Here is a 26297-nt window from a genome sequence, read left to right as displayed (position 1 = left end):
AACCGACATCATCACTGACGTCATCTCATCCTCATACTCATAAACCACCCAGCTCACTACAAACTAGCATTACAGACCACTACAAACCACTACAAACCACTACAAACCACAACCTCATCTCTAGACAATTCTTACACGAGGTGAATATACCCGCACGAGCACATAATCCAATTCAATCTCAATACCCTAGTGCAAAATCCTCCCAACAACGAATACACACACACACACACACACACACAATGCAATCAACCCACCAACGCACCCAACCCGCCCAACCCCCCAAAGAAGCCGGCTACAAGCAAGCCTCCAACCCGGTGACGCAGACGCCCTCCGAGCAGCGCGCGCCGGCCCCACAGCCCTCAACCCGCCAGCGCGGGGACCCGACCTCCTCCATCACGCGGCGGACCGCCGACTCGCGCCCGGCCGACGACTCGCGCCTGCGCCAGCTGAACGCGGACCGCGAGCAGGAGCGCGAGGCCCTGCACCGGGCGGCGTCGGACGTCGATCTGGAGTACGGGGTCGAGCAGCAGCCGGCGGAGGGGGAGATCGCCCACGCCGTCGAGAAGACGTCCGGCCGGGCGCGCGCGCGAGCGCAGGCCGGGGCCCATGCCGGGGCGGTGGGCAGTGCGGGTGGACCGGGGGGCCCCGGGTATGAGAAGGGGTTGGCGGCGGATTTGGACCGCAAGGCTGAGGAGCATGAGCGGGTGCTGGGGGAGCGGGTGGGACAGTCGCCGGCGGAGCCGGACGATGAGGGGGGGGTGTTGGCGGAGAGGGAGGCCGTGAGGGAGCGGAAGTTGAAGCAGGATCGTGAGCTGGATGTCAAGGGCGCGGTCTCCAGAGGCACGGGGGATCCTGTTGTTGGTTGATACTTGCGCTGCTTAATGGCCTGAGAGGCTTCTTTGTGGATAGAGCTCATTTTGGGTCATTGAAGGTATATATTGTCAACAATATTCTGATATTCGTCTGTCGTGTCCGGGATGTTTTAATGATTAATGTAGAGATAATATTGGTTTCTTTTTTTTTGCGGCTGTTTGACCAGGCGGTGCCGCGAGGGTATCACAGTTTACATCAATTTCAATCATCAGCATCGTCTCCTTCTCCGATGGATACCTTCTTCAATGCCAGATCCTGCTTCAGGTCATTGATGCGCTTGGCCAGCTTGTTCTTAAGAATGGCGTTGGGCATATTCTCCCACTTGACGGTCTCCGCACGGATCAATGCCTCCAGCTCGTCAATTTCCTCGCGCTGCTGCTGGAGCTGGCGTTGTTGCTCCAACTGCTCTTCATCCATTTCGTCGCCCGGTTCATCATTATCCTCACCATCCGATCCGTCACTCTCGTCGCCTGATGAGTCGGCTGCTGGTGTGGAGGGTTTGGTCGCCATAGGTGTGCCGGCCTGGTAGACTCCAGCGTCTGACTGCGGGCCACTCGCAGCCCCGCCGGCGGCGGCGGCGGCGGCGGCGGCGGCAGCAGCAGCATCGCCCTCGTCTCCGGCAGCCAGGGCAGCCTCCATTTCAGCGGCGAGAGCGTCTTCGAAATCGTCTTCAAACAGAGCCCCAGCGTCCATACCTACATCAATCTCGCCCTCTGCATCTTGTTCTTCGTCGTAGTACTCATCACCGTAGTCTTCATAATCTCCACTTTGCACTATACCCTCGTTCCGATTCAGCGAGGCAGCATCCACCAACTCGTAGCGAGGCGGGGCTAGCGAGGCTTCGTCCTGCGCGACCATCTCCTCCACCGCTTTCTCGACCTGCTCGATCGTTCGGGTGCTGACCCGCTCCCGGAACCGACGCCTTCGAACCCACCGCAGAGGCGGCGCGAGACCATGCGGATACTGTAGATTCTTATCGTCCGTCAGGGAAACCTCGTCCGGTATTGGATAATCCATGGCTTCCTGTTCATTGGCCACCGGACCCAGGATCAGCAGCATCTGGCAGATATCCGCCGACTTGTACCATCCGCGCCGATCCCAACTCTTCATCCCCTCAATGATGCACGGCAAATCCACCAGCGCGGCGGCGTACTGGCGGTCACGGACCTTGAAGACGGCACGGCGACCTTCGCGCGTCAGCGGCTTGAAGGAGAACTCCGACCGGTCGAACCGGCGCTCGGCGATGGCACGTCGAAGATATTCACAGTCGTCCCCAGGCAGCATGCGTAGAATAAACTGCTCTTCGATCGCGGGATCGATCTCCGTGTCGGAGGCTTCCGAATCGTAGCCCACACCTGTCGGGCGATTGGGGACCAGCCCCTTGTTCTTGATCCGGATAGACTGCACGCCTGGCTTTTTGGCCGGGTTAATCAGCTTGAGGCGTTTGGGGCCTGCTGCAGCGGATGCGGTCGCGACGGCGGCGGCGGCGGCGGACGGTTCTGGCACCGCGGGCCCCTCTGCTGGGCGCTTCTTCGACGGTTTTTTCTTCTTCGGCTTTTCATCGTCGCCTGCGCCTTCGGCAACGGATGGTTTCCGTGGGATCTTTAGCGTGATCTTGCGTTGGGGAGTCTCCGTCGGCTTTGGCGTAGGAGGGGCAGGCTGGGATGGGGTCGAGGGCGCTGATGCTTTCGCCTTGTTCTTGTTGAAGGTGAGCTTCAGAGACGGCCGGGGGGTCTCCGACATGATGAAAGTGGTGCCACCAGACTGGCGGTGAGTGTCAGCTGTTAGATTTGAATAATGAGAGGCGACTTCCGGAGGTTCTGAGGGAGGAACGAGAAACGAGAGTGGGAGGGAGGTTGTAATGGTAAGAGATGGTTGAAGGGTGGTAGGCGGAGGAAGGAAAGGCGGAAGAGCGACACGGCCTGCTTGGATTCCGCTTGGTCCTCCTCTACTTTCCACCCTTCTTATCATCTCCAATTCATGTGCAAGCCTCAACTATCGTCTTCTACAGCTTGATTTGATCGATCGCCTGACAGAGAAGGTCCCTTTTTTTCAAACTGACCTCTATTTCACCTCACTATCATCGAATTCTCAGCCATGTCCGGCTCCAACTTACATAACGCTCTCCTCCGCCCTCCGATCATTCAGATCCTGCGCGCTGCAGGCTTCCACTCGACGCGTCCTTCGGTCCTGGACACTCTCGCCGACCTCACTGCCCGATACATCATGCTCCTTGCCTCATCCACAAGTGCTCATGCCGCCAACGCCCACCCCGAAGATCCCGTCCCCGTGCTCGAAGATATTTACCAGGCCTTACAAGACGCAGGCGCGTTGCGGCCGCAGCTGCGGGAGTGGGAGGAGGAATGGCAAGGGGAAGAGGACATGCGAGGACTCGAAGGGTTTCTGTCGTGGTTCACCGGCCCCGCCAACCGCGAGATCCGGCGCATCGCTGGGTTCGTGCCCAGTGAAGGGGACATGGTGGACGCGGACTCCCTGGAGAAGGAGGACTTCCTGACAGCCCTGAAGAAGAAACACAGCAAGACGGGAGAAGAGTCGCGATATGCAGGGACCGTGCTGGGGAAGAGCGGCGAGGAACACCCGATCGTGATCGAGGGCGGTGCGCCGACCCTGCAGGATTGGGGGTCCCAAATGCGATCCCGGGCACCGTATATGGCCGACAGCGACTCCTCGGTCGTGAGCAGTGCGCCGAGTAATCTGTCTGACGGAGAGGGAATGGACGTGTGATGGGATAAATGGAAGTGTGCCGCTTTCGATCTACGATGACACTTTTGGTTTCCTTGGTCACCCTCGACCAGGAGGAGACCCAGCACCCAAGTCAAGCGCGGAATCTTCGCGTATGAGGATACCCCCTTTCTACACGTTTTGGGACCCAATTCGCCCATTTGACCTCAGTTGGCTGGTCCAGCTGAACGGCATTGCCAGTAGCAAAAAGCCATCCCCATTCGCCATCTGGCCGGGAGCACAACCTTCTCCGACCTAGATCCTTAAAGCACGGGAGCTACGCCATTCAAATTCGCAACACGAGCGGTGTAGCCGAGTCCAGCGCAGAATTGAGCAAGAGGACGATGCCATTGCGAGAATGCATCTGAGGGATGGCAGGACGACATGGAGGCTTTCATGTATCTACCTTACCAGGGGCGCAATTCAGGAGCCCCGCGTATTTGAGATGAGCTAAATGTTTGAAACATCTCAAACCACTAAGATGAATTCTTACGATTCTTTCTGTCCTACAATATGAGAAAGTCTAGGCAGTTCTTGGCTGGCCGGGGGTGGAAGATCTCATCCAACCGCCTACGGATAATTCCAGTTGACTTAATCTCCTCATCTCTCCTCTCCTCTCCTCCACTCCAACTCCGCTCTCCCCCCTCACCTTCCCTCCTCTCGACAATAACACGTCCACCCACCATGGTCTACGCCTTCACCCTTCCGACCACCTCTCATCTCTCCTTCCAGAACTTCCTCTCATCCAGCACACATCCGGCCCTCCCACAAGCAGCCACCACCGCCCGCCATGCCCTGCGTCAGGCACTCAAAGCCCACAAGCGTCTACCCCGCGGCCCGCAACAAGACGCGCACCTATCCACCCTCCTGACCACCCTAACCACCTACCTCCCCTATCTCGAAGCCATCTCCGGCGGTCTAAGCAGCAAACCCAGCGACGCGACCAGCGAAGAGATCGAGATCACCCTGCACAGCGAGATCGTCACCTTCTGGCGCCCGACCCTCACCACCGCCCCCAGCACTACCCTATCAATCAAACACCTCCCTACCTCCCCATCCGCCTTCTCTGCCAGCGGCGGCGGCACCAGCAGACTCCTCAGCGGCAGTGGCCACCGGATCCGCGGGGAGGGCATTGACTTCGAGATTGCCTACGTGCTCACGACGCTGGGCTATGTACTCAGCCTGCTTGCGCACACGGGGCTGATGCGGACGCTGTACGCCGCGACGACCCCGACGCCGGACCAACGCACCGCCGCCGTCCAAACGGCCACCCGATACCTCCTCCAAGCCAGCGCGATCCACAATCTCCTCGCCTCATCCCCTGCCTTCGCGACCGCCGCCCGCGCTATTGCCGCGACATCCCCGCAAGCAGCCCCCTTCACCACCACTACCACCACCACCACCACCAATACTACCACCCCACCCCCCTCCCTCCCCGACCTCGACCCGGGCACCCAAACCGCGCTCTCCGCCCTCGCCCTCGCCGAGGCCACCCTCCTTGCCGTCCTGAAAGACGACTCCTACGTCTTCGCCTGCATCCAGGCGCGGAACCCCCGAGACAAGGATTGGATGGTCCGGGCGCCGGAGATCCCGAAGGTGCGGGCGCACCTGTTTGCGCGCCTGTGCATCCGGGCGGCCGAGTACGCGGAGCAAGCGGCGGCGGGGCTGGGGTCCGTCGTGGGCAAGACCGGGAAGACCGGGGCCATTGAGGAGGAGCTGCTGGGGTACACGCGGGTGCTGGGCCGGGTGGCGCGCGCCCGCGCGTGTCGGTTCTTCGGGGTCGATGCGGAGTTGGCGGGGAAGATTGGGGAGGCGATTGCGTGGTTGCAGGCGGCTAAGGGGGCGCTGGGGGTGAGGAGCCGTGGCGGCGCGAAGACGGAGGCGGAGAAGGCGGCGGCGTCGAAGGGGAGTAGTAAGTTCTCCAAGTTCAAGCAGGGGTTCAAGGAGAAACTCGAGGAGAAGAAGATGGAGAAGGATGCTGGGTCGCCGGGTGGTAGTGGTGATAAGAAGGAGCTCGGGCCTGGGGACAATGCGGGGAGAGATGAGGAAGGACGGGTGATTGAGATGTTGGAGACCAAGTGGGTGCGCATGAATAATACGGTTGGTTTTTCTTTCTGCTTTGGTAGGAGTGGAGGGACAGGATGCTGACGGTTGACGACAGATTAACACGCAATTGATCCCGCCGTCGGCGGAGCTGTTGGCCAATTTACCTTCGGGTCGTGACATCCACGCTCCGCCGGGTGCGTACCGGATCCCCTCGCTGGACGAGGAGCAGCTGGTGCGCATGCGTGCCCCGCCGGCGGAGGATGAATTTGGGCCGGGCAGCGATGTCGAGGACAGCGATGAGGAGCCTGCTGGCGTGTCGAGGGTGTGGACGCCCGGGACCGTGCCGGGGCGGACGGATAGTGCATATTATTGATACCCTGTTGGCGGGCAGACGCAACATTTGTCTCATACAAATCGAGTCCAGATCACATTGTCACCATACCCCTAGTCTGACCTCCTCTAAATTCTCTCCTCTACATCCACCAACCTCACCTCTCGCCGCCTGAGAGAAAGAAAAGATCCCGATATCGATATTTTCCACCCCAAAACCAATGACAAACATAGCACAGGTGAGTAGGTGTGTAGATAGGGAGGTAGGTAGGTAGGTAGGTAGGTAGTATAGCTAAAGCAGACAAGAAAAAGGAAATAAAGAAACCGTCAAGAAATTTCGAACAAACATGTAGTACAGCCATGACACAAAACAAAAAGATGATATAGTATAAACACCATCCCTGTTCCCCGCGATGCTCATCACCAGGGTTATAAAAAGCCCCCCCCCCTCCCTCTCCGTTCCGTTTCCTTCACTCAATTCTATCACCCGTTTCCACTCCCCAAGCTTCCGCAGGATTGAAGCAAAATTTAAGCAGACTTCTCCTGCGAGAAGTGGTTCTTCTCCTGGAAGAGATAACCCTTGATCTTGCGCTCGCCGAGGAGCTCGAAGTATTTTTCTGGACACCAGCAGAAAGGATTAGCATATGCTTCAAGCCTCGGTAGAACACTGTAAATGACTGAGAATTGCATCCCAGACAATTCCCCTCCCCTCCCTTCACCAAGAGGTATAGACACCCATTCTCAATCGGAACTGTAACCTTTTTCTCAATCTCAATCTCAATCTCAACCTCAGCGCTCAGTTTCAACCACCCCCATCAATCCCTCATCCTATCCCACTCCCAACCCCACCCGACTCGAATGCTTTACCCTCTCCCACCCCCATCCCCCCCCGAAACTCACAGCAAAGACACAGCATCAAGAAAAAAAAAAGGAACAGAAGAAAAGACATACCCCTCAAAACCCCACACTTCTCAAGGTGATTGACGCCCTCGCGCGCATAGCACTTGCCCAGCTCCTCGCCGACCAGCCGCGACATCATGCTGCGGACCCACTGCTCGCGGATGATGGCGTCGCGGGCGTTGTGCAGCGCGACGTTGTCCTCGTAGTCGACGCCGTCGTAGGTCGGGGCCACGGTGGGCTTCTTGGCCAGGAAGGCGGCGGATTCCGGGGTGGGCATTGCGATGAGGGTTAGGGATTTCTTGTGGTTCGTTGCAGACACAAGGAGATTTAAGGGCGGGGGGCCAAGGTGTCACTCCGAGTGTGAAGGCGCGTGGTGGCGGGGATTCAATTGCGGAATTGGAGGGCGAGACTTTTAGGTCGGAGGGTCGGTTTTGGACGGAGCAGACGTTCAGGGCATGAAGTTGGAATTCAGGTTGAGAGAGGATGGCCCCGGCCGGAGCAAATGCAATTGGGGGGTTGTGATTGGGTGGGGTGGTTGGGCGGTCTGCAGTCCACTAGGGGTAAAGGAAGTAGGAAGTAGGGTGGGCGGGAGGGAGCTTGTGTGCTGTTCTTACCTGCGCGTTATGATGATTAGTCATGGAATGTTTTATGAAGCTGGTCTTTGAACTTCACTAGTATATGAGTAGATGGATGGGTGATATGTTTGGTACGTCAAGTTCGCTTGAATTAAATGATGTAAGAGGTTAACGGAGTTCCTCCTCAAGCAATATACTCATACAAGGCCAAACCGAAACGCCTGGCCAATTTACACAAAGTCCCACATGAATGCACAAGTAGTCGCCAAACTCCTCATCTCCCATCATGCAAGCCTCACAACCCCATCGTAAACACCGATCATTGCGTCTCCTCTTCTACGCGAGGAAAGAGCTTGTCGCGGAGCTCGTTCAGCCGTTCCTTGACCCGCTCCCACGGTGGCCGATTCAACTGTTTGCTGTACTCGCGATACTGGTACATTTCACCCCAGCAGTCCCGACCAAAATTACAGCCTGCCATGTTGACCAAGAAATCTCCCTCGTCGTAATGGACGTTCCGGTCACCCCCGTCGCCGCAGGCGCCAGGAGGGAAGGAGTTGATGTGCCGCTGGGGAAGGAAGCCCACCCCGCTGCGGACCCATGGCTGGTTGGTGTAGAGATACTCCAGCGCATCTTGCTCCTTGTGCTCCCACTCCATATGCTTCTGTTCGTACATCACGGGGTCCCACCAGGCGTCCAGCAATCGATCCGCCCAGAGAGATCGCCGAATGAAGAACGACCCGAGGTTGAACCCGCCGCAGTCTTGCGAGAGTAGGAAATTGATCGAGGACGTATCGTTATCCCCGCTGGGAGAGAGAGAAACTTGATCCAAGTAAGGATCGTTGAGAGGGTGACTGATGCCGAGTGGGTTATAGACGTTGATATCGCGATAAGCAATTTCGCCAAGCCGGTGGAATATATGGTCCTGCAGGGAGTACGAGTACTCCATGATCCAGGTGTTCAGGTCCAACCACCAGAACCTACAGCAGAATTAACCATCACACACACCCCCTCTTTAGCGTACAGCATAACTTACCACTCCGCATCGGGGTACTTGCGCATGGCTTCCCGGATGATGTCAACCTTCTCCCAGTTTTCACGCCATTCATGTGAATAGCGCTTCTTGGCCAGCATGTTGACCGTCTCTAGCTCGTACCCCCAATGCTTGGCGTAGTGATCCTTGTTTCCGATGCTGTTGCGTTCGATCGCCCATTCCCGCGCGCCCTTCCACTCCATCACTCCCCCTTCGATATTCGACTCCAGGATGATGACGAACTTGCGCCCACCACCCAAGGATGACCGCCGGTAGGCCTCGATGATCCCTGTACCAACGGGTTAGTGACTCATGCTGCGCGCGCATACGATATCTGTCCCTACGTACGTGTCCACAGAAAGACATATCCGAGCGCGAGAGCGACCAGAACCAGTAACAGCCGCAAGCGCCTACGTCGAAACACCGCCCTGCCAAATCCCCAGGAGCGCCAGCCGTCCTTTGAAGGAGACGGGTACCCGCGCCCGAATTCGTCCTTATCAACATAGCCATTCGGGGATCCAGACCCAAGGCGAAAGCGCGGCAGCGTCGCAGACAACTGGCGCCTCGACCGCGAGAAGAATCCGTTGTTCTTTGTTGCGAAGGATGGATAGCCTCGCACCTCGTCGCTCTTGGCTTTGGCGACGGCCCACGAGATCCCACTCGGCCCCAGGGCAGTCGGGGAGAGCAAGCCACTGTGAGGCGTGGATGTGCCACTGCCGTGTGTAAATCCGGGGCTGGACCATCCTCCTACCCCCGGCGGGTGGGGAGATGGTGACCGGGAAAACGCCATGCGCGGGGTGTCGGAGCCGACCAAGACGAGAAAAAGTGGCAATTTCAAGCGAACACAACGGCCACTCACGCTGAGGTGTTAATGAGAAGGTAGTCGGCGCAACTGTCGGAGGAGACGAGCGCGTGGGGAGAGGGATGCCGACTCATGGACAGAAAGGCTGAAGGACGGGGAACAGAGAGAAAAAAGGACCCAGAGCGCCGTGAGGGAGAGATATGGTCGACATGGAGGCTACTAGATAACAACAACCAAGCCATTCGAGAAGAAAATTAAAAGTAAAATTAGCTGGCTGACGGAAAAGGAATGGGAGACAGGAACAGGCACAGAAACCCATCCGTGAACGGGTCTGCCCGTTTCCGTCGAACTCGAGGGAGCGTGGATGGCCACTTGTCACTCGCAAGTTGCAACGGTTCATTTCCAAGGGCACACGCTAGGGGTGGCCCCAGCAGAACCACACCGTGGATTCAAGTGGTTTAGGGGACGGACAGAGAGCTACGGCCATGAGGTCGACAGCCACCGGGAATGTAGGTAGTAGAGCCGAATTATACCTTTCCGCGTGCGCGCGCGCGCGCGCGCCTACTTTCGGTGGGACATGACCATTGTCCATGAAGGTGCAGTTACTTGTCCTGTACAGTACAAAACAATTCTGTGACACGAACACAATGAGCAGCCGAATCTCAAACAAGATTAGGATTGGGGGATTTGCAATCGGTGGTTGGTGGGGATTAGAGAAAAGGAGATGAAGACTGTTACCAAAGGAAATTAAATCAATCAACCTTCAATGGGGAAAAGCCCCGCCCCCTCGCTTGGACCACGGCGAAGGACTCTTTGCCTGGCGGTTCTCGGTTCTGCCTGGCATTCTTCCGGGTGCGGCGGTAGCTGGACCAATCCATGATCCATTGATAACACTGTTTCATATCTGCCACAGTCGGGATAATCAGGAAGGAGCCTCATGATTATGTGGGTGTGTGTGTGTGTGTGTGCTCATACCATTGTGAGATTAATGATGATGGAGAACTTGAAGATGATTGATAGTGCAATTGAAGCTAACCCGGGCTAAAAAGTAGGGGCTCCACCACACTACTAAATCTCCAAGACTAACCCAATGGGTTTGGGGTTCGTCTCAGGGTCACTCGGCCCGAACTGGCTTATGTATACATGACTCGGGACCTATGAGTACAGTACATACAACCACCAAAGCACTATTTTTCTAACCATAATAAATTGCCATAAATTGCCATAAAATGTGAATGTTCTCGGCATATGCAGTAAGTATACAACAGAGTAAATGATATCACAGGGGGTGTATGTCATCTGGCTTTTCATCTTCAACATCTAGTCGTAGCTCCGTTTCATGCACAATCAGGCAGTAACCCGTCCCAGTTTCCCTGAATTTGGCACAAATCCCAACCCAAAAATAAGTCACAGCTTTCCAAAACGATTATATAAGACACCCATGGTGGTCACCTTTGTTTCTATCCGACTCGGCCAAGCAAGAGCCTTCTTACTTCTTTCCATAGTCTTTCAGCACCGGAAGTTGATTAGCGGCCTTCTCCTTAGGCATCAGCACCTTGCGCACTGCGAACCCCTTCTCGGCCTCGGGTCGCGGACGCGCGCTGTCTCCATGATAAAACTCGCATTCGAACTTCAAGAACTTGTTTCGATGTTGCCAAATAGTGATGACGTCGCCGGTATAAAGCTTGCCGAAGTGGAAACCCTCCCGATTGTTCTTGTCCCCCTCAGGCCCACGTCGCAGCTCAGTGCCGTTCACCCAGATACATTTGCGTGTTTTGGTGGATAGAATGGCCATTACCCCGGGCACAGTCAGCCAGTCTTTGCCTTCGGCAATTTTGGCTTCGATGGCCGGCGCCCAGAAAGTGACCTCCAAGGCATAGGCAGGAACCCGTGTGTCCATTGGGTCGGGGTAACAGATGGTTGCTTGAGGCCCGCGACCCCATGAAGTCATCCGGTTCTCCAGGCGAAGGGTGAGGTCGAATATTGAGCCAGGCAGGGTACTCAACTTGCCAAGGAGAAGCCGAGACTCTTTCCGTCGAGGCATAGGCCGCGGAAGTTGGAGTGGCACATCATCCGGTCCAGGATCAGGTTCTGCAGGCGGCTCCGGAGGTTCTGGTCTCTTGCTTATGTCTGGAAGCTGCTTCCCTGTTTTGGCATCGATGGTATTGGCCAGTTCGATACTGAAAATGTCCACTTCTCCGCTTTGAGCCTCGGGCTCTTGAGTCTTTTGCTTGGAGAAAGGCTCCGGACTTGAACTCTCACTGGCAGTGTCAGGCATTGGCAGCTCTATCCGTCGACTGAATATGGCCGAAGGCTTGGGGGTCTCCTCAACAACATTGGTCCGCTGTTTTGTGCTCGAAGGTTGCTTGACCGGGTCGCCTATGTTCGCTTTAGTTGGCGGTTCCTGTGCCTCGGCGCCCTGGGGAATGGGACTCGATGTGCCAGGGTCGCGTGAGTTCACGTTCAGCTGCCCAATAAGTTTCTCAGCTCCCATCAAGCTAGGTGCAGATCCGGCAATGGGGTTTTCCGGGAGGGAGAGGATAGAAAATAGGCTGTTGCCGTCGCTTATCATCGACTCACCAGTTGAAGACACAAAGTCACGGATGCTGTAATCATCGCCCTCGAACGCGTCCACATTTTCCCCCAACGCGTGGGAACTGTGGAGAACCGACGGCGTGATCTCACCAAACAGGCGTTTCGGGGTAGATTGTGCCACTGGCTGAAGGGACGCGAAGCTTTCTATCTCCGGAAGCGACGGGTAATGGATATTGGCAGGGGGGTAATCCAGTTTTATTTTCTTGGATTGAGCCAGGTCGTCCCCCTCTTCATCTAGGATTCGTACCGCATTTTCGTTGAGCGAAAGCTGAGATGCGTCTAGCTCGTCCTCCACATCTTCCCCGATGTCTGAAAGCTCCTCGAGGACATCAGGGTTGACCTCCTCGTCCTCGTATTCGTCAAGATCGGGGATATTTGCAATCCATGGATGCTGGAAACATTGCTTCTGATTCGGTCGAGAATGGGGATCACGAGTCAAGAGTTGAGCAACAAAGTCGACGCCATCTTCTGAGACTCCCGCTGCACGCAGCAGGGAGTAATCGGCATCCTCGGTCATGATGATTCTAAGCATCTGGGCTCCCCTGTCATCGCCCCTCGGAGCGAACGGAGGGACACCGGCGAGTAAGTGGAAGAGGACTGCGCCCAGCGACCACATATCGACAGATTGACCGTAAGGAGACGTTTTCGGAGGCCTAAACATCAGTACGTTTCAAGACAAAGACACACATCATTAAACTTACGGATCGCCCAACCTACGCCGCTTCTTGATCTCTCCTCGCCGGTATGTCTCATATTCAGGATAAACCTCGGGGGCGCAATAGAGCAGGGTACCGCAGAAGGTCCTTAAGAATGTCTCTTCCTGGACGACTTTTGAGAGACCAAAGTCTGACAACTTGACCCTTAGTGGATCGAAAGAAGATATCAGGATATTGTCAGGTTTGATGTCACGGTGTGTGATCTTGCGGGCGTGTAAATACTGCAATGCATGCAAGATCTGACGGGCCATAGGTTTCACCATGTCCTCTTGGATCTTGCCATGCGACTGTAAGTAGGTTGACAACTCGCCGCAAGGGACGTACTCCATGATGATGTAAATCCAACGCTCGTGTTCATAGTGGTCGATGTATTGTACAATGTTAGGCTGGAATTAGCCGAAGTCATTAGCTATTACGATCCGAAGCGGCGGCAAAGGAAAGGAGGGAACTTTACATGTTTCAAGTCTCTCATGATTTGCATCTCATTATCAACTTTCTTGTCGAGTATGCCGTTTTTCATGAATCGTCGCTTGTCGAGCTCTTTGGCGGCATACACAGCTCCATGCTGCTTTGTCGCGAGCTTATAGACTGTTGCAAAGGCGCCTTTTCCAATCTGACCGGTGACATTGTATGTTGATCCTCCAGACCAGTGCATCCCGTAGGTATTGGAGCCTGACAACTGTAAGGCCGGTGCGGGTGTCGCGCGAGGATTACGCTGAGTCCTGCCGGGCTGTTGAGGCTGAAGCTTCGAGATCTGCTCGAAGTAGCGTAGTATGTTTTCCGTGTACTGCATCATGTAACCATCCCGGGAGGGCATGCGGACAATGAACCGAACCTCATCCGAGGCGTGGTCACCATTCATGACTTGGATCACCGAACCATTGACTAGCATGCGGCTTTTCTCTTTCTGAGTCTTCCGGAGACGGCAGTTGTCCACTATCGTACCATTGGTAGAGGTATCCTCAAGCATGAGAATGCCGTCCTGGGTCAAGAAGATACGACAGTGTGTGTTGGAGATTCGTCCCATATTGCCCTGTGCTGTGAGCAGAAGGTCGCAGCGGGCTGGGTTTCGTCCGAAGTAGAAGCCGGCACATGGGTCGCGTACTTGGGATGATAGGCGAAGAGCGAAGTCCAAGGCAGCAGTATCAGAACATTTATAGTCTAATGCGTGTCTTTGCAGAATGTGCTGGGGACTTTGGCGGGCGGTCGCTGCCACGGCTTCGTGCGCTGCAGGCGAGTTGGGGTGTAAGATACAGATGATGTCCGTCATATCATCTTCAAGAAGACCGGAGTTGTTGTAGCCAGCACGGCGAGGGTCCGTACACGGCTGGGTTGATTCCTGAGTTGCCTCCATTTGTGATGATGACAAGGGTTTGCAGTGAGTGAAAAAGAAAGGCGTTCAAGCTGAGAAGTGTGTATATGGGTAGAGATAACGCGAAGCTATGGACAGAAAAAGACTGAAAGTGAAAAGATAGTGTGCTTGTGATTAGTCGTGAAAATGCAAGGAAAGATATGCGTAACCAAGGCGATTATCAACACGGCTGATTCGCACGGCTGCATCCAAGTATAAGTCTCTGCGACATGCACTTTCCCATTTTATGCGTGCGGTTCGTGATACAAAGCGCCCAGTGCTCTTACCTCGCGAAAACCAAGAACTAGCACCTTATGCACACAGTGCTAAGTCTTGTTTATCCCGGGGCAAGCTCTTGAGAACCAAGATAATATGTCCACGGGGGTTGACACTGCCTGGTTAGTTATCACAGGCTGTGAGCAAATTAACTATGTCTCGGACACTCTAGCTTCAAAGCAAGCAACCTCGAGCTGGTGTGGTATTTGAGCTCTCGATCGACTCGAGCTTCAGCGATCGATCGTACGCGTTGTGTATGTTCAAGTCCGCGATGCAGCGCAGAGCTGACTCATTGAAACAAGGAGTGAAGAGAGCGGTGTCGACCGAGTCGTATGGATCGGATAATGCGATATTTCATCTGACCATATCTAAAGCCGGGCACAAAGCATTATTAGCCAAGATGTCTCTCGATCGATAGTTAGAGGTATCCCACTAAAAATAAGGAAAACCGAACTTACACAATTGACGTGCTCTCCCCGCCAGCCACCCACTCACCACAAGCCCAGATTGCTGCAATGGTCTCAGCTTCGAAGGCGGAACCAACAATAGAGACGAGAGAAGAGGCTGTCCGGCAGGCGGTGTCGTCGGCGAAACATGCAGCAAGGCGAAGAGAAGGCAAGGCTGGGGGAGACTCGGAGGCACCGCCGCAGTAAGTTGTTTGGTTATTTTGAGCTCCCGCCGAAGCCCCAGGCATCAACCCAACCTAGCCACGGGTGCGCTAATCTAATCGGTGCCTGGCCAATTGGAGTCCTGGCCTGAGAGGCGGGCGGCAGTTACACCAAAGATGATCCGTGGATGAAAGCCGGCAGCTACTAGCTGAGGTAGATATGTTTGCTCTCATCTAGTATACTAAGTATTTGTTTTCATCTATCGTGTGCCGTACGGCTTACTCTGATCAGTACTACGTTGATACTTTCCACTCAATGCCGTGTTGAAAACTTGCTCCAACCGAGCGATAGCCTCCGTGGATACCTCTGTGCTTAAGGTTATGGCCTGAAATCTCAATGATTCACAAGGAGCAAGGAAGACTTACGGTAGTGAATAACAATCCGATTCCCCAGCATTTTCAAGCCCTTCTCCTGGGCGATGGTCGAAACGTCGTTGGGCCCTAGTCCAGACGCCTCGAGGTCCAGCCAGACCATGTTGGTCTCCACTGGGTGGGCGAGCTTGCCACCCAGGCCAGTCCAAAGTTGAGCAACCTTCTTAGCGTTTTGATGGGTTTCCAGAAGCTTTCCTTGTTTGCCATGAGGGTCAGGCCCAAAGGTCTCTTCAACAGCGACGCGGGCGGCCGCAGCCAGCACTCCCGCCTGACGCACCCCACCCCCAATGGTTTTCCGGAACCACCGAGCTTTCTTGATGAAATCTGCGGACCCTACAACTATACTGCCAATAGGAGCACCCAAGCCTTTGGAGAAGCACAGGCTCACGCTATCAAACAGAGTGGTGTACTCTGGCAAGCTACCTGCTCCAGACACTACTGCTTCCCATAGTCTCGCACCATCGAGGTGCACCCTGATGCCGTTGTGATGTGCCCAATCAGTGATTCTTCGGGCTTCTGCAAGCGGCATGACCCTCCCATCCAGAGTGTTCTCGAGACTAATTAACTTCGTGGGACAATAGTGAATATTGTCACTGAGAACGGCGTGCTTTTGGATGTCCTCCAGAGTAAGATAGGTGCCATTTTTGGGAATGACCGGAAGGACGGTCGCACCGGTCCAAGAGCTGACACCGCCTGCCTCGTAGCAGAAGATATGTGCACGGTGATCACACAGCACTGAGTAGGGTGGCTCCTTGAGATGGGTGCGAATAGCAACCTGATTGCCCATGGTGCCGGACATCACCAGCAAAGCACTTTCATGCTGCGTCCGCTCTGCCACGTATGCTTCCAGGTCATTTGTGACCGGATCCTCACCGAAGACGTCGTCGAGAAGGGTGGTCTGGCAGATAGCTTCCAGCATTGAAGGAGTAGGTTTGGTCATGGTATCACCTTTGTTGTTTCAATTAGCAAGATCCACGCATCACGGCGTTGTCCATGAACTCACTTCTGAGATCAAACTCAGCGGCGCCAGCACCCTGCCACGTGCTGGGCCTGCTCCCACTGCTATGCGAGACCGTTGATGTGCTGGCCATGGCGAATCGAGGCGGATCTGCGATTCGTGAGATAGACAATAAGGGTCTCTGAACGGATAGATTCCGGAGAGAAAGGCGGGTGAGGTATCTCATTAAGACTTATATGAGTACTCAGAGCAAACGGCAGAAGATAAATAGAGGGAGGGGTAGGTGTCACGGGTAAGTTACGAGGAGACCGGAAGCCGTTAACCCGTCACAGTAAGCCCGAAGCCGACGGGGGGCCCGGGGGGAACGGACTGCCTGCTAGGAATGCGGGGTGCCCAATCCGCTGCCCAGTGGGCAAAACTGCCGACCAGCAAGAGACCGCCGTCCCGAGGCAGAGGCCCGGGGGGGGGGGAAGGGGGGGGATGATCCAGTCGGGTCCCGATCCATTAAAAAAGAGTAAAAAATAGCTGTAATTGTAAGACAGGCTGTAACACAGTAAACAACGCTCGGTGTCAGCCTATGACGACACGCCAAACGCGCGCCGTTCTTATCGATAGTCCCAAGGAGGAAAGGTCGACCCGCCGACGTGTCCCCAGTTGGTGGCTGAGTCAGCAGTCGAGACCTCTGGATCTTCGCGGGCAGGTTTGCGCCCTGATGGACTCGGAACGTCCTGTCTGAACTTGCGACCTCCCCCTCTCCTTCCCCCCTTCCTCAGAGAATCGAAATTTGGCTACAGCGACACAACCGATCACCACCTAAATTTCCCCGGCGTGGGTGCCACGCATCCCCCCCTCGCTTCTCCCTCATCATGTCTGCCACCATGGATCTGTCCCGCCTCACTCGACCCGCGATCCTGTGCCAGTGCTCGCGATGCTCCAGCTCTCTCGCCGCCTTGGAGAACGAGTGGGCAAAGCTTTCGAATTCCTACTCCATAGCGGCGGGGTGGCTGAGTGTTGAGCTGCATCGCATCTCGATCTCCTCGGAAAAGAAGCAGATCCCTCAGTCCTCGGAGTTGAGCAGATTGCGGGGTCGCATCCTACAGGAAGTCTCCTGCAAGCTTTGCCAGCAGAAGCTGGGTGCGCTGTGCGCCCTCGACAACGGGTAAGAAAGGGATGATGTTCAGTCTTCTTTTGTGTTAGGCTGACAGCATTTTTTAAGTCCAAACATCTTCTGGAAGCTTTCAAAAGTGTCATTCAGGGAGATCGTTACCATGCGTACCGTCGAACCCACCTTCAAAGATGGAGCGCTCGAGCGTCTGATATGCCCACCACAGGAACAACGACGAGATAGGGCCTCTATGCAGCCAGGCGCCTTGGTCCCGGCTGGATCTACGGAGCTGGAAAGTCATGGGATCTCGGTGGAACAACAGATTCAACACCAAGGTCTTAGCCTTGACCATATCTCCAGCTCGGTCAGCAACCTTCACGATACCATGTTCGAACTCAAACATGCATTTACCGCCCTACGCATCGAGTTGAACGGCCCCGGTCGCTTCGGTCCAGATATGAACAGCCCTGCTAGCAAGGACCTGATGATCGCAACGGTGTTGAAGGAGCTCCGATCGAAGTCCGAGGAGATCGAAAGACTAAAATTGAAGATTGAAGCCTTGAAGTTGAAGAACCGCTACGTGGAGGAACAACAGTCGGCTAGACAACAGGATCAACTACCCCCTTCACTACCGGTATTGACTGTGGGCGAGATGCTACCGGAAGTACGGAGTCCAGGACTACTGCAGGGCAGCAGGAAGCGGCCGTGGCCCGACTCGTTCCCAAGTGGTCGAACCCTGCCGATCGGGGACTCGTTTGATGATGACGATGACGACGAGAGTATCGGCGACTTTGCTCTGGATGGAAGGAATATTATACCGGCCGTCAAGATTCCCCTAAAGGATCCACCGCTTCGGAAATCAGAAACGGTCCATACGACGGATACGACGACACGCGAACCAAGCCCCTCGGGTTCCGCTCGACTGCGCATTGAAGTCCATTCCCGACATCAAACACCGCACCACGATCACAATATGGACGGAAGCCTGGAAGCCTCTACAGATTCGCAGTCAAGGGAGCCAGTCACCAAACGTCCCCGATTGGCCCAACCGGCCGACAAGAATTCCACCAGCGCGAGGAAGGCAGGCCGGCCCCGCAAGTCATTCAGCCAGACCACCAAACCTGACATCTTTTCTCACATCAAGCCTGCGCCACTTGCCGAACAAAACACCAATAACATCAACGGCGCCAACGGTGCCAATAATCCCAAGGAAACGGGTTCTCTCGCCGCCGCTGCCACCACCAGCCCGAGTGAACCAGCCCCGGGCCAAGAACCTCGCCGGACACGCTCTCGGAGCCTCCGAAGACGGCAGTCTGCGAGCAACCTGTTCTCCGCGCCCGGACAGTCACTCCCCAACGGCCATCTGAATGGCGAAACCTTCAACACGACCGAGCCGAACCCACCCAGTGCCGGCAAAGAAAACCCCCCTGTTGCCATGAACGACGTCCAGACAACGGACACCAGCGAGAAGCGCAAGGCCCAGACCGCCGCGCGCGACATCATGGTCCGGCTGGCCATGCAACGCGAGGAGGCCATGGAAACAGATACTTCCCGATGAAAATTGGTGAAAGGCGGAATACCATATAGTGCCTCCTCTTAGCTCACAAAACATTCTCCGATTCAACTCTTCCTCTCCTTTCAAGAACCCCAAGCTTGGCCTTCCAAGGTACGCCATGCTTTTTCTTTTGTCATCTTCGGCGCACGAAAAGTGTCCCTTCAGTTTCTCCTTGCCGGCGTATCGGTGAACAGGTGGGTAGGTGGGTGGATGGATTCGGCTGGTTAAGTCTTAGATTGTATCTCCTTTTTTGAAATATCGAGACCTCCCCCCAAATAATATTCCCTCATCGTCTGAGGTCAAAGCTACAATCTACCTACCTTGATCAGGATAACAATCAGATGGTATCTATGATTCATACATGAAACCTCGGATTGAATAACTCCCAAAAGCAGAGCCACTTAGTAATCCACCGATAGTTAGGTAAATTGTCTGATATATGATATTCCACCCCAAGGTAGATATAATGATTCGAGATCCAAGCTCCGATTTTCACTATCCTAAGGCGCCAACCTACCCGAGATGAGCGGGAAACACACACACGTCCATACACACAGAGGTTATTTTACACACATGAACCCACAGCCCTCGCGGGCGCGCTCGCAGGCCTTCTTGAGCGCCTGCTCCTCCGTATCCGTCCACTTGACACTGAGCTCATCCCATGGCTTCTTGGAGTTATACTCCTCGCGGAACAGCTTGTGCATCGCCTGCAGACGGCTGACCTCGCGCGGGTCCCCGGTGCCCGAGTAGACCATGAACAAGGTACAGGGCGGGAGGGCGTCGTAGATGCGCTGGAGATTCGCGACCGTGCGGCTGACCACGTCCGATAACTGTGGCGTCGGTGCTGGGTGGTCTTGTGTTTTCTCCTCGGAGGGTGATGCCGTCGTGCTTGTGGCTGCTGCGGCGTCACTGGACGTTGTTGTTGGTGTTGCTGTGGTTTCCTCGGCGGCAGGAACCACGGCGGTCGATTCGTTGGCATTGTTGGGGTCGGGGAGACGATTACAGAAGCCGCGGTGGAGTTCGAGCTCGCGCAGCCGCGCCCAGGTGAAGTCCACGCCGCCGCCGGGGATGGAAGGGTGGGTCTCGTCGCCGTTGACGGCGGAGGCGATGCCGTTGACGACGTCGTTGTCGTCGACGCAGCCGATGGCGACGGTCGCCTGGGCGCCGAAGCCGCGCTCGGGGTTGCCCCAGTCGACGACGGCGCCGGTGCGGCCTTCAGGGGTATCATTGTTGGTGTTGTTGTTGGTTGAGGGGGTGTGCTTGCCAGGCCGGGTGGAGCGGCCAAGACGTTTGAAGATGCTTTCGTTGGAGTTGTCGCCCGTGCCCCAGCGCTCGCCCTTCTCGCACTTCTGCTTGACGAGCTCGAGCACGGCGCGGGCGTCTTCGATGGAGTCGTGGCCGGTTTGGCCCTTTTGGATCTCCTTGCCCATGTATTTTTGAGTGAGCCACTTCAGGCTGCATTTGAGGGGCGGGCCGCGCGGGTGGGGGTAGATGAAAGTGGTGTCGACGATGAAGGGGTGGGTCATCTTGAGGGCGTTCATATCGGAGTTGAGGGAGTGGCCGACGAGGATGGCTCGGGGAGTAAGGATGGTGAGGAGCTTCTCCTGAATGTCGGCGAGGGTGGTCGTGACGGGGTCGAGCTTCTCCTTGGTGATGCCGGAGAACCGAGTGAGGTAGTCGATTATGGGCTTTTGTGGCTTCACGAGCTCGTCGAGTACGACCTCTCCGTCCCAGCGCACCAGACTGATCCGCGTGAGTTCGGACTGGCCCCCCTCCGTGATACACATTTCGCAGTCCAGCGCCAGTACGTCCCGTCCAGCGGTCATGCTTCCCTGCTGGATCTCAGCCTCCGGTACCTGGCCAGCCTCGAGACTTTCAACGTGGGTGTCAACCCATCCATCCTCGGCGGATTGACCGGCTCGCTTGCGGCTCTCTGCTAGATTCAACCTCTCTTGCTCGTTGGCCATGAGAGCCGGATGTAGGACGTAGTCGTTTTCGCGCAGATCCGCGACGGAACTGATAAATGTAGTGATCGGCGTTCTCTGGGAGGCCTGGTTCTTGTCCACCCTCGGCGGTTTTGGACCCTTTGTGTTGTTACTCTCCTTGTTCTTCGGTAGTGGCGTGAGGAGCATCGCCTGGAGCGGCGAGTGGACTTTGTTGTACTTCGTGTCTCCAGGCGCCTTCACCGGCCAAGCATGAGGGAACATATCGGCCAACGACTGCAAAGGCTCTGGGAGACTCTCCCGCGTCAACGGCCGCGGGTTGAACCGATGGGAGCGATCCTCCAGAGGCAAGCCTTGCTTCCACCGGGCAAAGTCCGCCGTCTTGGGATCCTCCTCCTGTTTCTCCGCAGATTCTGTATCCTTATCCACGTCCATCTGTTCGCTAGCTTCCTCCGATGCCAGCGGTATAGATCCATCCAGCATCCCAAGCTCCAGGCCAGGAACCATCACCACCACAATCTTTCGAACGTAGCCGGAGTGCTTGATGGAGATCCATTGTGGTGCAATGCCATCGGCGAAACAGTAGAGAAGCAGACTTTGTAGGTCTGCGATCCGGATGGATGATTGTAATCGCCCTTCAACGTATGTGAGGACGGGATACTTGGTCTTGACGCCATCCACGCGCTTCTTCTTGCTTGGTCGCTGAGCTCCCTTCTGCGCCTTATCGGCCCCGGCGTCGGACGTCGCAGAGTTGTCGTTGTTCTCGTTCGATTCCGATGCCGACTTCTGAATGGAGGCAAGGGTCTGTGCGATTCCGAAGCCATTCCCTGTGTCTGGATTGGTTTTCACAGGACTTTCGTCGTCCGAGCAATCGGCGTGCTTGCGCTTTCTGGATCCGGCCATTTCTGGGTTGACAGCGCGGCAATGGGTGGGAGTGTCTGAAGGAGCTTGCCCAGCTACACCGGTTCCAGCAAACTAAGTTAGAGGCCAGTTCGGACACGGAGCCAACTTCTGATCCACCGCAAATATGTCGAGAGAATTGGGATAATCTGCCTGGCGATTGACAAATCTCGGATGTCGCGCGGCGAAGATCCTATCGATTGTTGGGTCATGTGATGATAGTGTATCGCGGGCGGTGATGAGTTGTGGTTGTCGCAGCGCCTGCAGGAAGGTTGCATCTGCAAAACATGCAAGCTGGACCTGCGCGGGGTCCAAGAGCCATTATAGGGTAGGCTTCGCAATAGCTGAGCACTGTTACGACGACCTTTGAGCAAGGCTTCAGCAGAAGCAGAAGCGAATCTCTGCTTCTGCTGAAATTCAATGAATCGATCAATTCCCGATAAGAATCCATCCCGATGCCCGACGGCAAAGTGATTACTCATCCTAAGGCTTTCTTGCCTCGAATCCCGCCAATCAAACCAGCTGCAGAGCGCCGAAGATCGCAAGATGGGACAGTACAGTATGAGCGGTAGCTGTATTACAAAACATGGTTCGATCTGATAAGCGGCCAAAATTTCGCCATCGATCATCCTTTCCCTCTTCTTCCCTCGATTGTTCCATTCATAGTACAGGGGGCTTCTTATTGTCTTTGCTCCCTTGATCACCTATCTTCTTCTCCTCCTTCCTACTCACTATACTCACTAGATTGGGTATACCAACCTGGTTTACGAAGCAGATTCAAGCAAACAACTTCTCCAACTCATCCAGTCCAGCGCTCTCGACACACACGCCCCTCTTAAGGTCCCCCCTCCCTCCCTCACCCCGCCGACCTCGCCCGCCGCCCGCGCGCTCGCTCATACCCCCCCACCCCACGCCATCGTCACAGTCACACACACACACGCACACACACACAAGACGTCTACTTGACCCTCCCCTCTCCCCTCCTACCGCCTCAATCCACCAGCAGATAAACAAAACCCCCCGCAACAAACCAAGAAAATCACAATGTCCGCCCTCATCGAAGTGGCCTCGGAAGCCGAGTTTCCAACCTACCTCTCCTCGCTGCCGCCGACCTGCTTGCTGGTCCTGTACTTCCACGCCCCCTGGGCGGCGCCCTGCACGCAGATGCGCGCCGTGCTGTCGGCCCTGGCCTCGCAATACCCGGCGACCAACCCGCCGACGACCGCGTTCCTGAGCGTCAACGCCGAGGAGCTGCCCGACATCTCCGAAGACTACGACGTCACCGCCGTGCCCTTCGTCGTCCTCGTCCGCGACGGCCAGATCCTCGAGTCCATCAGCGGTAGCGAAGCCGTGCGCGTGCGCGATGCCGTCGAGCGCTACGCCGGCCCCGGCAGCAACACCGCACAACCATCACACCTCCCCCAGCAGAAGACCGCCATCCCCCCGCCGTTGACCGCCGTGCCCCGCGAGGACGCCGCCGCGCCCACGACCGCCACCCAGGCGCCCAACGGAGCCACGGGCGGAGCTGCTGCTGGCCCCGTCGCCACGGCGGAGACAAAGGAGGCCCTATTCGCGCGCCTGGCGGAGCTGGTCAAGGCCGCGCCGGTCATGCTGTTCATGAAGGGCACGCCCAGCGCGCCGCAGTGCGGGTTCAGTCGGCAGTTGGTCGGCATCCTGCGCGAGCGCAGCGTCAAGTACGGGTTCTTCAACATTCTGGCCGATGAGGACGTGCGCCAGGGCCTGAAGGAGTTCGCCGATTGGCCCACTTTCCCCCAGTTGTGGGTGGATGGCGAGTTGGTCGGTGGGTTGGATATTGTATGTTCTCTTTTCTCTTTCCCTTTTCCTTTTTGCCTCTGTCTGCTTTTCTTTGGGTAGGTCAATTGTGCTAATGTCTCTCCCCATGACAGGTTAAGGAAGAACTGGAGAATGACCCGGATTTCCTTGCCATGTACTCGGTCAACAAGGCTGTGTGAGTATTATAGAATAGGTCTGCGTCGTTGGGGATCCCTGTATTGTGCTCGTCCCTTTTTCTTTTAACAAAGATACTTCCTAGTTGTTCAGTTCTCTCTAAGATCTAGCGATGGATATTGAGAAAAAAAGAACCAAAAGATTTAATTATTCAACCACTGGTTTCAGCTTCTTCCGTTCCTTTGCCGTCTTGGTCTTGTGCCGCTCGAAGTGATATGTCCGTCCTACATCCTCTCTATGGAAGCAAAGGCTGCGGTGTATGCCCCCTCGTAGAATTCATGCGATATATATTGTATATGATAGACAGATAGAATTCTGCAAGTCAAGCAATTCGCTTCATTGGGGCATCTGGCCATGCAGGCATACATTTTCAGGTATGGCGCCAGGAAGAATTCCAACCTACGACGGCACCGCGCGCCAGACGTTTGCCGTCCAGTTTTCAGGATCCTTGTTCCGGCGGGCTTGATTTGGCGTCCTGGGAAACATCGGGCTGTAGTCGCGATCATGCCAGATATTTCTGAAGGCCCGGTTGCGGACCACGGTGCGGACCCGGGAGAGCACGGCATCCTCGTCGACGTACGCACCGGCCAGCCAGCGGTCGCCCTGGGCGGTGTTGAAGGCGCGGCGGGCGTGCACGACGCGCCGGTTCTCGAAGATGACGCACTGGCCCGGCTCGAGTTTCAGCTCGAAGACATTCTTGGGGTCCTCGAGCTTCTCCGCGAAGTACTTCAGCGCCTCTAAGGCCAGGGTGTACTCGCTGTGGTCCTTGTAGCGGTCCGTGATGCTCGCCTGGAAGGGCGGCGAGTAGTTGACCCGGGTCAGCCGCCGCCGGAGGCCCTCCCGCGGCAGCGGGAACTCTTGTTCGAACACCGGCCAGGTGTTGGTGTAGAAGTGATCCGCGTGGTTGTACTCGTAGGTCAGCTCCAGCCGCGTCAGAGCCTTCCAGAGCAGCCGCTTGTCATGGAACATGGACCGCGACACGTGGAAGGTGTCGGCGAAGAGCGACTCGCCGCCGTCGCACGAGTTCCGGAGGCAGTGCAGGAGCTGGAACCCCGGGGGCTCGTTCATGTACAACAGGTCCATGTGGAAGTTCAGGAACTGGTTCGTGTAGGCGACATTCTCGGCATTGGGCTTGTTGCGCACATCCCAGGTCGGTCCGTAGAACGTGTTGCGGAGGGGACCGAGCCGGGTCGCGATCTTCTCGACCTCGGCGCGAGAGTCCGGGATGTTCTTGACGAAAATGAGTCCGGTTTCAGACAGGCTTCGCAGGGCCAAGGCGAATTCTTCACTTTCCCGCATGAAATCATTGTAATCGACCCAGTACACATCTTGTTCGATCGTCGCACGGTTCCAGATCTTTCGCCACCGTCTCTTGCTGCTAGCAACTTCCAGAAGTGGCGCCAGGACGCCGTGTTTGATATGATCGATGTGGTACTTGGATATGTGGGTCGTCTCGCCGCTTGCCATTCCTCGGTCCCAGTTTACCACCACTCGGTTGTCCTTGATCTCTATAGACCGCGGCTTGATGTCAATGGGTATCTCGGTGGTGCGGAAATTGCGTTGCTTAGTAGACGGGTCCACGCACTGGGAGCATTTGCATGCATCGCGCAGCGTGTGATAGAGTACCGAGAACTCCTTCCGTCCAGGTTGTTTGATCAGTAGAGCATCCCGTGTCGCCTCAATTTTTTCCACCCATATACCTTGGACTTGGATAGGAATCCCCAAGGGTGCGAACGACGGCCAACGTTCGGGATGAGTATCTTCCGGGGCGGCGCTTTGGTAGTCGTCTTGGTTGAACTCGGATTCTGGAAGGAGAACGGAAGGGCTCGCTGGAGCAGAGGGTTGTCCATGCCCTGCTGAGATCTCGGGTTCCTCCTTCTTTTCCTGCCTGAGACTTGACTTCTTTGCGTAGCTGCGACGGAGTGCGGGGGTGAGAGCTGTTGCGATGCGAGGAGATCGCAGGAGGCTTCTTCTAAACAAGGACGCCATGTCGATCTCACTTCATCTAGGCTCTGAGCGCTGCTGCACAAGGTGAGGCAGAAGCATATATATAGCACCGGGCTAAAGGAAAGAAGGGAAGGGAGTCATGGAGGGGAAGCAGACCGCATCAGCTAATACTCGAGAATGAGTGCCGAGGCTCGGAGGTCGAGATCTTCGCATCGCGCTTCTTCTCGCTTGTGGACTGGCCTCATGCCGCTTTAAATCTCCTGCTAGGTAGTGTGTTGCATTGCTTCTGTCACCTAAAAACAATTCAAGCATCACCACCTGAAACAAAAACATAGTGCAGAGAAATTCATCAGTGAATTCCGAATTCCCCACCAAAATCACGATGTGATCCCTCGTTGCTCTGCAACCAACAAATGACGCGCGGGCCTTCACGTCATCTCGCGCGCGCGGGAGAGCATCTCATTTTTCTAGCACTTGGGCGATCTTCTATCTCCCCAACACAATCGTTGCACCCACTTACACCCCGACTGCGTGTTACCAGTGCATTCTCTATCGGAGTCGCACTAAATTTAGCCGGCTCCAGTTTCAATTGGAGGACTAGACCATCCAGATCTCACCCTTTGACGTATTTCTGACCCAATCGCCG

The 26297-nt window shown here is 55.8% G+C and overlaps 13 protein-coding genes across 13 annotated transcripts; 5 read left to right on the top strand and 8 right to left on the bottom strand.

The window, feature by feature from the left end:
- Window positions 1–239: 239 nt before the first annotated feature.
- BO86DRAFT_399411 (uncharacterized protein) lies at window positions 240–866 on the top strand (the record flags this gene model as incomplete). The annotated part of the gene is made up of 1 exon (XM_025673624.1): window positions 240–866. The coding sequence occupies one exon, from the start codon at window positions 240–242 to the stop codon at window positions 864–866; it is 627 nt and encodes a 208-aa protein (XP_025527773.1).
- Window positions 713–2795, bottom strand: BO86DRAFT_389172 (transcription initiation factor TFIID subunit 7 family protein). Its single transcript, XM_025672059.1, has one exon. It carries the CDS (start codon window positions 2614–2616, stop codon window positions 1075–1077), a length of 1542 nt encoding a protein of 513 aa, XP_025527772.1. The 5' UTR covers window positions 2617–2795; the 3' UTR covers window positions 713–1074.
- A 175-nt stretch (window positions 2796–2970) lies between these two features.
- On the top strand, window positions 2971–3618 carry BO86DRAFT_379140 (Bromodomain associated domain protein; the record flags this gene model as incomplete). Its single annotated transcript, XM_025670660.1, has 1 exon — window positions 2971–3618. One exon carries the CDS (start codon window positions 2971–2973, stop codon window positions 3616–3618), a length of 648 nt encoding a protein of 215 aa, XP_025527771.1.
- A 605-nt stretch (window positions 3619–4223) lies between these two features.
- Window positions 4224–6057, top strand: BO86DRAFT_389170 (pH-signaling protein PalC). Its single transcript, XM_025672058.1, has 2 exons — window positions 4224–5715; window positions 5777–6057. The coding sequence occupies exons 1-2, from the start codon at window positions 4300–4302 to the stop codon at window positions 6032–6034; spliced, it is 1674 nt and encodes a 557-aa protein (XP_025527770.1). The 5' UTR covers window positions 4224–4299; the 3' UTR covers window positions 6035–6057.
- Window positions 6058–6082: 25 nt separating this feature from the next.
- BO86DRAFT_389169 (putative NADH-ubiquinone oxidoreductase 12 kda subunit) lies at window positions 6083–7355 on the bottom strand. The gene is made up of 2 exons (XM_025672057.1): window positions 6943–7355; window positions 6083–6608 (listed from the first exon to the last, which is right to left on the bottom strand). Exons 1-2 carry the CDS (start codon window positions 7166–7168, stop codon window positions 6520–6522), a joined length of 315 nt encoding a protein of 104 aa, XP_025527768.1. The 5' UTR covers window positions 7169–7355; the 3' UTR covers window positions 6083–6519.
- BO86DRAFT_90208 (uncharacterized protein) lies at window positions 6093–6436 on the bottom strand. The gene has a single exon (XM_025677774.1). The coding sequence runs from the start codon at window positions 6351–6353 to the stop codon at window positions 6150–6152; it is 204 nt and encodes a 67-aa protein (XP_025527769.1). The 5' UTR covers window positions 6354–6436; the 3' UTR covers window positions 6093–6149.
- A 244-nt stretch (window positions 7356–7599) lies between the features above and the next one.
- Window positions 7600–9580, bottom strand: BO86DRAFT_90186 (putative alpha-1,6-mannosyltransferase subunit). The gene is made up of 3 exons (XM_025677773.1): window positions 8845–9580; window positions 8500–8785; window positions 7600–8443 (listed from the first exon to the last, which is right to left on the bottom strand). The coding sequence occupies exons 1-3, from the start codon at window positions 9284–9286 to the stop codon at window positions 7786–7788; spliced, it is 1386 nt and encodes a 461-aa protein (XP_025527767.1). The 5' UTR covers window positions 9287–9580; the 3' UTR covers window positions 7600–7785.
- Window positions 9581–10702: 1122 nt separating this feature from the next.
- BO86DRAFT_90150 (serine/threonine-protein kinase) lies at window positions 10703–14227 on the bottom strand. The gene is made up of 3 exons (XM_025677772.1): window positions 13064–14227; window positions 12595–12995; window positions 10703–12546 (listed from the first exon to the last, which is right to left on the bottom strand). The coding sequence occupies exons 1-3, from the start codon at window positions 13961–13963 to the stop codon at window positions 10788–10790; spliced, it is 3060 nt and encodes a 1019-aa protein (XP_025527766.1). The 5' UTR covers window positions 13964–14227; the 3' UTR covers window positions 10703–10787.
- An 819-nt stretch (window positions 14228–15046) lies between these two features.
- BO86DRAFT_362052 (threonine aldolase GLY1) lies at window positions 15047–16695 on the bottom strand. The gene is made up of 3 exons (XM_025669891.1): window positions 16279–16695; window positions 15270–16223; window positions 15047–15210 (listed from the first exon to the last, which is right to left on the bottom strand). The coding sequence occupies exons 1-3, from the start codon at window positions 16457–16459 to the stop codon at window positions 15104–15106; spliced, it is 1242 nt and encodes a 413-aa protein (XP_025527765.1). The 5' UTR covers window positions 16460–16695; the 3' UTR covers window positions 15047–15103.
- Window positions 16696–16970: 275 nt separating this feature from the next.
- BO86DRAFT_389165 (uncharacterized protein) lies at window positions 16971–19265 on the top strand. Its single transcript, XM_025672056.1, has 2 exons — window positions 16971–17392; window positions 17450–19265. Exons 1-2 carry the CDS (start codon window positions 17112–17114, stop codon window positions 18894–18896), a joined length of 1728 nt encoding a protein of 575 aa, XP_025527764.1. The 5' UTR covers window positions 16971–17111; the 3' UTR covers window positions 18897–19265.
- A 68-nt stretch (window positions 19266–19333) lies between these two features.
- Window positions 19334–22116, bottom strand: BO86DRAFT_389164 (RNA exonuclease). Its single transcript, XM_025672055.1, has one exon. It carries the CDS (start codon window positions 21737–21739, stop codon window positions 19454–19456), a length of 2286 nt encoding a protein of 761 aa, XP_025527763.1. The 5' UTR covers window positions 21740–22116; the 3' UTR covers window positions 19334–19453.
- A 376-nt stretch (window positions 22117–22492) lies between these two features.
- On the top strand, window positions 22493–23863 carry BO86DRAFT_389163 (PICOT family protein). Its single transcript, XM_025672054.1, has 2 exons — window positions 22493–23551; window positions 23644–23863. Exons 1-2 carry the CDS (start codon window positions 22781–22783, stop codon window positions 23707–23709), a joined length of 837 nt encoding a protein of 278 aa, XP_025527762.1. The 5' UTR covers window positions 22493–22780; the 3' UTR covers window positions 23710–23863.
- On the bottom strand, window positions 23714–26033 carry BO86DRAFT_389162 (putative Gamma-butyrobetaine hydroxylase subfamily). The gene has a single exon (XM_025672053.1). It carries the CDS (start codon window positions 25691–25693, stop codon window positions 24104–24106), a length of 1590 nt encoding a protein of 529 aa, XP_025527761.1. The 5' UTR covers window positions 25694–26033; the 3' UTR covers window positions 23714–24103.
- Window positions 26034–26297: the final 264 nt, after the last annotated feature.

This window comes from Aspergillus japonicus (genome assembly GCF_003184785.1).
Source record: "Aspergillus japonicus CBS 114.51 unplaced genomic scaffold BO86scaffold_23, whole genome shotgun sequence".
In the NCBI taxonomy this organism is placed as follows: domain Eukaryota; kingdom Fungi; phylum Ascomycota; class Eurotiomycetes; order Eurotiales; family Aspergillaceae; genus Aspergillus; species Aspergillus japonicus.
This window is presented reverse-complemented; position numbering and strand designations above follow the sequence as displayed.